This window comes from Halyomorpha halys, unplaced genomic scaffold (genome assembly GCF_000696795.3).
Source record: "Halyomorpha halys isolate HHAL.00 unplaced genomic scaffold, Hhal_1.1 Scaffold1118.1, whole genome shotgun sequence".
In the NCBI taxonomy this organism is placed as follows: Eukaryota; Metazoa; Arthropoda; class Insecta; order Hemiptera; family Pentatomidae; genus Halyomorpha; species Halyomorpha halys.
The window spans coordinates 146,147-158,064 of record NW_027113493.1 but is presented as its reverse complement, the minus strand read 5'-3'; the positions used below and the strand labels follow the sequence as shown (position 1 = coordinate 158,064).

The 11,918-nt window shown below is 31.2% G+C and overlaps 1 protein-coding gene across 1 annotated transcript in view; it reads left to right on the top strand.

Moving 5' to 3' along the window:
• Positions 1-11,918, top strand: part of LOC106688376 (kin of IRRE-like protein 2) — a 176,508-nt gene that overhangs the window by 88,191 nt on the left and 76,399 nt on the right. Inside the window, exon 3 of the mRNA XM_067050949.1 lies at positions 9,217-9,417. Coding sequence (XP_066907050.1) covers positions 9,217-9,417 — 201 coding nt within the window. The remainder of the gene's footprint in view (positions 1-9,216; positions 9,418-11,918) is intronic.

The following is an 11,918-nucleotide window of genomic DNA, read 5'->3' as shown; positions in this document are numbered from 1 at the left end:
AAATAACTTGACAAATTAATGAATTAAAACAAAACTGATTTACCGGAGTAATGATATATGAAGCAATAAAATATAATATAGAAGAGGAAGAAAAAATGGGATAAAGAAATAGATAAGATTAGAAAAAATATTGAAAAAGTATAACGAGATAACAAACGGATTCAGAAATAGATAAAAGCTCAATGTAATAATATTAGCAATTCATTTCAATCTTATGTCTGCGACAGGCAGTAAAACAGAGTGAAATTTATTGGTGAAACTGTGGAAATATATGTATATCAAAATGTTATGTGCGCTTCACACTAATTTCACTTAGCACCTTAAGCTGAAATTAATCCTGTATTTCGGTAAATGACTTTCTATCATTTTTCACATTTTTAATAAATAACTAAATTTACTCGGAAATATATTTTTTTAATTTATTTAACTTTTAAACAGTAATCGCTCTTTTTAGATACCCATATTTATAATATTAATAATTCATTACTATTTTATTTTTATTGTATATAATATATTTTAATTGATTTATTTTAACTTCCAAGTTGTCTTTTGATTTGCTCTGTGTTACTGACATCATTATCTTTATCACATTTTGTTATCGTAATCTTATTAAATCTAAACTTAAATTTTAATAAATAGTTTTTTTTAAAAATTATTTCGCGTTCATTTTATTTGCCACTCGCTCCAACTTATTATTTATTCCGTCAAACAATTTACTGTTGTCAAACTAAACCATCAAATTCCTACCGAATCCAATCCTTGCAGTCCAAAATTCTTAATGCTCCTTACTTTGTCACAAATCAAGTCAACCATCATGACCTCAATATCCCATCTGTTGCCGATTTGGCCAAAACCAGATACAATTCCTTCCATGGAAAACTTCCCAACCACCTAACTCCACTTGTTTCTAATTTTTTTTTCGAACCCTCTAAAACAGGAATAAAAAGTGAATTAGTGCATTACTGTGAAAAAGAAAATTCGTAATTCGTGTTGTGTCTTACCTTTTACTACCTTTAGTATTTTCAGGTTATCAGTTATGTTTAATATCATATATGAGCTATCCATTCTAAAAAAGGAACTATACTTTCTAAGCTGGCTTCTCCTTCATTACCTAATAATCCTCCTAGGCGTCTGAAAAGAAGATGGCCTTGAGATCTTCTCTAGAAATGCTATTGGAGTTCTATTAATGGGTAGATTCTCCACACATTTGTATTATGTAACTATGTCACCTGCAGCAAGTTTACTTGTTGTATATATGTTATACAGTTGTAAATAAAAATAAATAAATGATTAAAAAAAAAATGTTGCAAAAAAAAAATCCATTTCAGAAAAAAACATAATAAAGTACAGCAAGATTTATAGCTGCTTAAATTGAAGAAAAACGCTAAAAAAATTGAAAATGGGTAAATATTTAATGACTACCAACTGTTAGAGAAATAACGATGTTTCACTGACCTGAGGGCTACTGCGTCCTGTCATCGGCATCGCTTGTTACAAAGTAAAGAAAGTAGCGTTGTTATTCGATGTCACGAACTAGTGACTGTTTCGATCCTCATCTACCCTTAGCTGTTTTCACCACTCACTATTTCGTTTTGTATTCTACCAACATTATTAGTTTAGTTGTTAGTTTTATCAAAACGATGAAGCTAAAATTAGTTATGTATTAAAATTAATAATTAAATAAAATTATAAGTATATGTTGTATTATGGTGACTCCAATGTTTAAAAAATAAAAATAAAACTTTCTCATCAAATGAATATTATTTTCTTAATTGTGTAACACATAACATACTGTTTTCTTAAAAACAAAATAAGTTAAATATTTTTGAAGAGAATATATTATAAAGTGAGGTCAATTTCGTTCATTGTTATTATTATCGTTAATAATTGAGCCTTTCTGTGGGTGAAGCATTAAATTTAGTTTATTTAATATTGTTATTGATTGTTTACTAGTCCTATTCAGTCATTTCGTGAAATGCTCAAATAAGCAGATTACAAATATTTCGCATCCTCCGGGATTAAGCCTTTGTAAATGGCAATAACCGAGATAGTCCAGCAGTTCGGTAGTATTGCGTAGTACTGAATATATGATTACTGATATACGGCCCTCTATCACTTTTGAAATATTAGCTTAAAACGGGAAGGAGAGACTTTAAGATAGTTTAATGGAACAATATTTAAAAAGCGCCTGAAATTGAAAAACGGCATGAAACCCGCCTCTCCCGATTTTTTTTTCTTTTACATAACCCCTATTTATGATTTTCATTTACAGTTTTTAGCATGAATACATTCCGGTCCTACACTGTTTCCTTCTTCTGTAGTGGAACTTTAAGGAGTTTTTGACTTGTATTTTTGTTGTAGTGGGCGTTCTTCGAATTTTATAATATGCTGGGGCACACATTAGTTTTGAAATTTAAACTAAATCTAAAAAAAACTTATTCTCTAAATTCGTGCGCTGGCACGTCGTTTCTGAGTTTTTATCAGGTTCATTGCCAACGCACCGGAGGGGGCGCTGGTGTAAGGGTCCTGCAAAGTGGATTTCTTTGGTGCTGTAGAGAGTCGAAAAACTTTATATGCCTGCGTTGGATGAACTCAGGCACAGTGGGTAGTTCGAAGAGCTCGTGTAGTTGATCTGTCTTCATCTTCTTCAGCGATGTTGGCCGCACAATCTTCCGCAACACTGTATCCTGGAACCGTTGTAGATGGCGCTGTGTCCCTTCTCTGAGATGGGTGAAGAGTGGAGCACCATATAAAAGTACTGGTCTTAAAATGCTTTTATAAATTTGGAGTTTGAGCCTTAGTGAGAGTACTGGCGATGATAAAAGGTGGTGTAACCGTTATGATCAGAGACGGACTCGTTTGGTCTTCATATAGCAATGACCTGACAGTGTCTATAGACCAAAATCCAATATAATGCCCAGATAAACTATAGAGTTTGAAGGCCTTAGTACGGAGTTTGCCACTTGGAGCGTGCGAGGTAGTCTGGTTTTTTTCCCTTTCTGTAGTGCGAACACCACGCAATATGTTTTTGCCGGCTCCCGATCTCCATGGTAGCCTTACTTATCTGACTCTTCAAACAGACAATTATAGCGAGTAGGTTGGTCGATGAAAGATTTGTCACATAAATTAATTAATTTTATAATATTTAAATGATATCTTTTTACAATAAATTTTTTGATGGAATCTCACTTTTTATTACATTTAACAACGTTCCGGGAATTTTACCCTCATCATCAAAGCATACAATCCCTTCATAAACAATTGGTTTTACATCATATCATCATAATAACACATTATTTTTAAGGAACGCTATACTTAATTTAAATAAGGAATATTATATTGAAGAATTCAGATGATTTTAAAGAAAAATATATTATATTTTCTTAAGTTTGTTGAATTGAAATTTATTTGACAAACTAATCTAGCACGGAACTACTAATCGAACAAATTGGACTGTTTTATAAACTTTTCATAATTGTTTCATTTGTTACACTATGATTTAGAGTAACTTTTCAACTTTGAACTTTTATTTGTGATTGCACATACCTCGTTCCTTGTTAAAAAAAGATTTTTGTTGTTACCTTGATTTGACAATTATCGATAACGAATTCGTTGATGTTGAGTAATCCGGTGACCGAGCTTGGAGGAAAACTGCGGTTGTGGCACTAAGTGCTAAATCAAATGAAGGGTGATGTGGTTAATGATGTGGACCGAATGAGATAGCCGCTGATTTCGCAGCCCCGCGTTGGGTCAATGCTACTCAATTAACTTTACCCTTTTGAAGGAATTTGCTAGTTTCCCAAGAATATAAAAACACTTTGATATGGTTAATTCATAACAGTGTTTATTATTTCCCATTTATAGTATATTTTCTTAATTTTTATCTCTTTAGCTACTTATAATGGAGGGAATAGGCACAATATTTTCTCCAAAAATATTGTTCATGGTTTTAAATAATTAACTCATTCCTAATTTTTCTGAGTTATACTAATTCAAAGTAAAATAATTTAATAAAAAATATATATAGTCAACTCTAAAGACTTATGGCTCTCCTAAACCATTTAACAGATATGTTAAGATGGATTCATTTAGAGATTACTTTAGCAATACTTACGTATAAATAAATAACACAATAATTTGCTTAGTGATATTCTTCAATGATTTAGTAACTAGCAGTTACGTGCCTTCTTGACGTAACTCCCGGAAATCGAATTGGACGTATTCCATATATTTTAGTGTCAACTTGGTTACTTTTTAAATTCCCCATCCACTACTATTTTTCGATTTCTATCTCTTAATTATTATTTGTTTTTCTACTTTTCAAACATCACGCGGAGGCCCCTCACCTGCAAATATTTAAGTAGAGTTCTCACAGAATAAACACATCAATATCTCCGATAAGTATTTCACAGGATACTTCCCTGTACCAACTGTAGGAAAAGGTTGTATTTAATTTGCTTTATGTTTCATTTACGATATTCAATTTATTAATTAATGTGTTATTTTCTGTTTTAAACGGATTAGAAAAAAAAAAAAACTGTTTGTCTACCCAAATAGCTTTTGAAAAGTTATAGGACTCCAGTAGAGAACCTAGTTCCAGACTTCAGTATTATCTTCTTTCTACGTCCACTTGATAAGAAATCAAAACTTTTTTTATTATATTATATTAATATCAAAGCCAAGTAGGAATAATTAATACAAAACATCTATAAGATGAAACTGTTTGAAAATGTACAGTTAATAAAAAAAAATATATCTTACAGAGTTTCATTTTTTACTATTGGGTGGGTTTAATGAGGTTTTAAAAATAGTTTTCCTCAATCGTTTTGATTGATAATTATTAACATAAAAATAATGTTTTTGATTAAAATATTATATGATAACAAGCTATACCAAAATGTTTGGTTAATTTAATTTTATGCATGACACTACCGAAGAATTGATATCTATTTATCATGCATTTTTACCTGTGAGAGTTTAACATGCAAATATTATTGTTTAATGTTTTTAATTGTGAATAATATTTTGTTTAAGGTTTTATGTCTAATAGATGTCAATTTTAAGATCATTAAGATCGGAACATGCAAAATATTAAATTAAGTGCAAATTATAATTTAACCTCATATTATTTTAAAAACATGTTTATTATGGTTGTGCATTGCAACAAATTGTTAGACCTTACAGGTTTTGAACGTGAAGAATGCCCGACAGGCTGATATATTTTAACTAAACACACTTAATAAATTTTGGTATTTGGTAATAAAACCCTCAAAAGAATAGATCCCCTAGATTTTTTTTGTAATATTTGACATTTTGTAGTTGGAACTGTGATAACAAAAACGAAGTATTTTTATATCTACTTATAAATTATACAATACAGCTTTGTACTGTATACAGTAATTACCATGTTTTGGTGGTCAAAGATTAGGGGAAAAAATCTCTTTTATTATTTTTTTTAATCTTAAACATTAATTTTTAAATTCACGGATCCCCATTTAAATTAATATTTTTTTCATCCAATAAATGAAAACTTCCATAACGATGAAAACAAAAAAAATAAAATAAAATAAAGTAATGATTTAACCCATAGAAAATAATTGAGTAAAACAAAAAATGGCCCTATTCAGTTACTAAAACAGTATAATGAAACTTACCTTGCCACTACGTAGTAAAATTCACTTTATTATTATTTGTTCAAAAATAATATTAATTTATCAATAAGATTATCTTATTTAAATTACAATTTTCTCATCGAATACATGTAAAATTCCAGTTTTACTATGACATATAGGAAATTTATGATATAATACACCAAACATAAATAAAAAAAAATGAGATTGTCTTGAATTTCTCATGAAATAATAGGATGAAACACCTTTCAACGACATTGACGCTTCTCGGTCGAGAATGTTTAAGATAAAGGTGTCATGTATACACCCTTGGCTAAGCGATCTAGCTGGATCAAACAATATTACCGACTCACTTCTCAAATACATTTCCTAGTTGGTTAAAAAAAGATAAACATATTCATCTGGGACCTGAGGAAAAATTATCGAATTTGTGGTGTATAAGAATCAGCCCGTTGCTATGTTAACATTAGCTTAATTCATTTACTTACCTTCACATCAAAATCAACTAATAATTAATTAGGTAATTTTAATGGAATCCTTTTAAAAAAAAAAATCGAGGTGTCTTATTTGCACATATGTTAGCCGTACAACCAAAAGCCAGGAAATGGTTGGTACGCTAAGAGGTAAACAATAATGGAGGATCCATTTGGACCGGGAGGATTTATGTATTGGTTAGGGTTCTCAAGGGTTGGAACACAAATGGCCACGGGTGCGGAACTCTTTTGAGACTCGATGCAGCATACATTAGTAAGGCCTACAGCCAACCCAACGATTACTCTGAGAGCCTTTCCGACTCCTCGCTTTATAACTGATCCGATTCCTTAGGATGAATAGAACCAGGCCACCCAACGTACCTTGAGTGAATATTTCATCCTTCCCACTCGATTTCCCTTTGTTCCTATTTGACTGACGGCATAATCAACTGCGATATCTAGATCTATTGGCCCGTAAATAAATCTTCCTCGTTGATGAGGGTTGTTCGGTAATACATTAGTTTGATTGATTCCTTACTGGACATCTATTGTAATTTATGGCTGTGCCGAATTATTGTTTATAAACGATTAAATTTTGATCTAAAAGAAAAAGATATTTAGCAATAGTTATATTTAACCCATGTTGAACATATTTAAAATTTGTCTAATACCATCTTCATCAATTATTATTTGTCTATAATTGATAAATAATCAAAACAAACATCATTTAGCTATAAGATGAAAAGTTTAAAAAAATATCAGCAGAGTTTCACCTCATAATTTCTTAACCCTATTATCTTCATAAAACTAATTTTATTGGTTATCATTATAAAACTAAATAAAGTCCAAAAGAAAATATATGCCAATCTTCTATTTATTTCAGGAACTTATTTCCAAAACCTTTTAATTTTAGCGTAATACTGATTGTACTTAAAACGATTTAAGATTTGTTTCAAGTTTAGAATTAATATGTTTTGATTTCTAATCTTATAAACCATAATCATATTAGAAGAGCTTCAACGCTTTATGTCAGGAAGGAGTTTTCCTTAAAACCTAACGTTATGCACGGAACTTTTTTTATTTCAATGACTCTATTTGAAATTATAGTGTAGTAGTTAACGTATTCTGTTTGTTGAGACTTTGTTTGTCACTGAAATTGGGTTTCATTTTTATACATGATTATTGTGGTGGATGCTTTGAGGCCTATAAATTAAGTTTGTTCTAGATCAGGATAATACTAAAAGAAGGAAAAAGGGTTTTGACACTCTAAGCTTGATGGGAACTTTGGTTGGTTGGAGTATTGGCAACAATACTGAACTTTATTGAAGGAGCACCTCTTTATAGATACATTTGATCAATTTATTTGACCTGTCAGATGCTTATAGTTCTCACTGTATTTAACTCCCTCCCCCCCACCAGTTTACAGACATTCCCTGAACTGTCGGTATAATATACAAATATGAAACAGAATAAAGCAATATGATAATAATAAAAAAGATTGAAAGTTACCTCATTTGTCTACGCAGACATAACTAAATACTAGAATGACAAAATGAATTTAATGAAATTATACAATAAAACTTGGATTTCCTTATAATTGTCAACTTACAACAATTCAGAACATACAAATATTTAAAGAATTAAAAAAAAAAACATACAATTTTTTTCCATTAGTGATGATCGGAGGTCATTTCCTCCCCCAGAGATGAAACCACTTCAGGAAGTTTCAATTGCTCTTGCTTTATTTAGAATATTTCACCCTTGTTAAACCGGAGGTCTTCGTCTTCCAGAAAATTTGGTTCCTCTTTTTATTTATTATTTCCTCTAGTTCCTCTATCTCTACTGATCTTCCCTCACCTTCCTCCCCATCCATAGATGGTTCTTCTCTGGTGTCTGCTTCTGGCGCGTCTTGTTCTCCCCCCCTCCGGTGTTCACTCGCGCAGAAACTGTCTTGCTTCCACTGAAGGGTATCCCTGGTCGTTTTCAATTGCATTTACTGTTATTGACCTCGAAAGCCAATGAACCACAACATTTTCTTTTCCGGGTTTGTAAATAATGTTCATGTAGTACCGGCTAAGAAGTTTTTTCCACCGCATGATCCTCGCGGATAACTCCTTTAACTTTCCAACCCACTGCAAAGGACGATGATCTGTAATAACCCAAATCATCCTTCCAAACAAGTAAGTTCGAAAGTGGTCTACTGCTCATACAATTCCCAGAAATTCCCTCTCTAGGACACTATAACGAGTCTCCGTTAACTGCTGTCCGATTCCTTTGATATTTTTTGCATTCCTTCCGCTGTAAGGCTACCACGTTTTGAGCATCAAAACCCGATGCTCCTTCTTTCAAAATTATATGTCCCAAAAATTAATCTCTGCTTGGCCCAGTACAGATTTTTCACGGGAGAGTTTCAGCCCGACCTCTCTTATACGTTGAAAAACTTGTTTCAAATACTAACAGGTCGTCCAAGTATATCTAGTATACCAATTCATCTATTCCTCTCAAAATTCCGTCCATTAGCCTTTGGAATATGATAGGCGCATTTTTTCAAGACGAATGGCACCCCTTTCAAAAAGTAAACGTGGTCTTGTGTTGGTCTCTGGGGTATATCTTAATCTGGTGGTATCCTGCCTTCTAGATGCGACCGTATTCTCATTTACTTTTCGATAATTATTTTAATAAGGAAAAGCACTTCCATATGACTGTAATATGCAATCAAACTTATCTTTGTATGAGTGAGAAAAAATATAACTTTATATTGTATGAATAAGTTAAAAGTCCCCTAACATAGTTTTCTAAATATATTTTTATATTACAGAATGGTCTCAAAAATATATCTTTATAATTTGGGAACAGCTATTGGATATAGATCTTTAAACCAATTCGGAGTAAATACGAAATGTATTAGGAAAAACATAGTAGTTAGGACCTTTAAATTATAAGGATAGTATTTTTATTGATTATCATTTATTCTTTTATATATATTTAAAAATTTTAATAATGAATAATGCATCAACAATTTTTACCCACATTGACAATTTGTCAATGGTCATTTATACGAGGTTAAGAAATTACTCTAGTATTATATTTAACAGAATGTCTTTTTTTTACAGGTAACCACATTCGAGCGTGGAAGCGAGGTATCGCAGTACTGACAGCTGGTAACGTTAAAGTTAGCCCCGACGATCGTTACAGCCTCATTCACGGTTACGACCTCGAAATCCGAAGTATTACACCGCAGGATGAGGGGGAATACATCTGTCAAATAGCCACCCTCCAGCCTCAGGAGATCACGCACACACTGGAAGTACTGGGTAAGTTCTTTTTATCTAATAGTGTATTAGTGTTTCAATTAATTTTTGTTACCATGCTATGGCTTTTTAAGTATATTGCAGTAAAGTGAGTATGGGACTGGATTGAATCAAGCTGAAGAAGATAATTATTTATTCTGTTATTATTAGCCATGGATAAACTATTTGGGACATTTAACCTTTAATTTTTTATTTGATCCTTTGAGAGATAGGTAAATAACCTGGTGGTTAAGCGAGTTCTTTTCTCAATCACATCATTGCACAAAGGTCGGTCATGAAACATTATTTACTTATCCAAGAACAGAATCCTTCTTGGGTTGTTGTAACCAACTTCACGCATTCACTCTACAAATGTTTTAACTTAGTTTACAATAATATCCAAGACTGCATCCGTTATTTGTTCAAAAACAACCCATGTATGCTACATCGACTTTTGAAATTATTAGACAGGGTTTAAAACCCATTATAAATTGAAATATTACATCCTATTTTTTTCCTGAGAGTTATATGGAACCAGAGTTTGATTTGAATGCAAAAATCTTGCTTTGGAACAAGCATGGCAATGAGAATTGAAATGCCTATAACAAGATGAATATAAGGTAGACATAGTAATATAAGTGATTTATGATGATACAGTTTCTTGAGAACGTACTAATCAATTTGAATAAATAGTGACCCTTAGATACCTTCTTTTCCACGTGGGACTTAAAAATTGCTCTTTGTTTGTAAATCACCCATGTATGTAAACTTGTACTCGTAGGTGGGTATTTATTGTTAAATTAAAATCGTTGATAATTCCTATTAGTTACAGACCCTCTTATAAGTCCAATAAAGAAGAACCACTTTGTTCGACGGGCCAATAGCGTGAAGAGTAAAGGGTTGTTCTGATAGCTTCTCCTCTCATCACGATGAGGGTCGGAAACTTCCTTATCACTTTCCTTTTGTTATTAATTGTTTATTTTAAATCTTCTAAGGACTTGTAGAGCTCTCTTTGATTCAGTATTTGAGATATTTCTTTTGAAGGAGGAAAGATTAAGTAATAGTATTTTGCTTTGTCCTTATTTGGTTATTAGCTTTTTTGATTAAATACGGGCAAAAAAGAACTGTTGTTCTCTGCCTTCAACAAGAAATGATAGTGGGCCCTTTTTATATTCTAAACAATTGAAGGTTAAAATGTTTTTTTTTTTTTTTTTTTTTTTTTATTATTCAGTACTCTTTGAGCAACGAGACATTTTTCTTTTAAATATGTCATTCCAATAATTATTATGGGATTAAAATAGTGTGTGTAGTTTGATTTAGACTAAGGTGTTGCTTAGTGGAAATGTTTAGCAAAGCTACTGGAAATTTTAAAGGAGTAGGTTTACCAGCTCTCAAAATAGGGTATGGAAAATCCTAGTGTGTTAAAAAATAATATGGGTGAAAGTAAAGACTTGATACGAGATATCCCATACTAAAGCTTGACTTGTTTTGTAAAAATGAATAAATCAGCAAATATTGTAATTAACTATAATAATATTCTTTATTTATTCTGCGATTAATCCTTTAGAATAATCTACAGGCATAAAAGTTAGGATTAAGAGTTTTAGAGTAAAATACAAAATAAATTTGACATTATAAAACGTCATAAAATAATAATAAACTTGAAAAGGTAAAAATGAACAACAATACTTAACAGAATGTATACAATAAGAATAGAACAAATAAAATAAAACCATATGTCATATCATAAAAAATAAGATGGCTAACACTAATAAAATAAAAAGAAAAAAAATGATAAAATATCAAATACAATTAAACTAAAAATAATAAATGAAAAGGTTCAATTTCTGCTAATATACATATTTACAAGTATAAACGAAAATATTAAATACAGAAAATATAAAAACCTTCTTTGAAAGTTTTAGTGTTATTCTTTCGGAATTGAGTGGACAGAAGATAGTCGTAGATACGGGATATGAAGAGTAATAAATTAAATATAATAAACATAAGACAAAATATTATTACATTAATTCGGCATTCTTTGAGGGCTCAAATATCTGGTCAATATTATAAACTAAAAATATGTTTTGAACTTTGAAACAATGATTAAATAAAATTAGCAACAGTGTGAGAGAATATATAACAGTTTAAGAAGTTAATATGTCAATACCTCCCTAGTATTCAGTTTTATCAAATAACCATATAATGCAGGTTGTTGTTTGTTGGAGCTCAAAGTCGTTAAGCCCTATAGGGTCCTTAGCACCTATAAATAATCCAAGAAGTAGTTATACATGGGCCATTCCGAGTCGAATCAACACTTTTGAACCATACCATCTCAGATGTAAAATTTTATTGAAATACGAATAAATCCTTCACTGAAATATAACTCCTTTTTGAATTAAAGAGCGAAAAATAGACAGCAGCATGTTTTTGAACTGCAACAGAAGCTTAATTTAACTAAAGTCACTAATGTGTAGACTTGGAATACATACTTGCAAAATCTAAGATGCTAAGATCGAAAATGT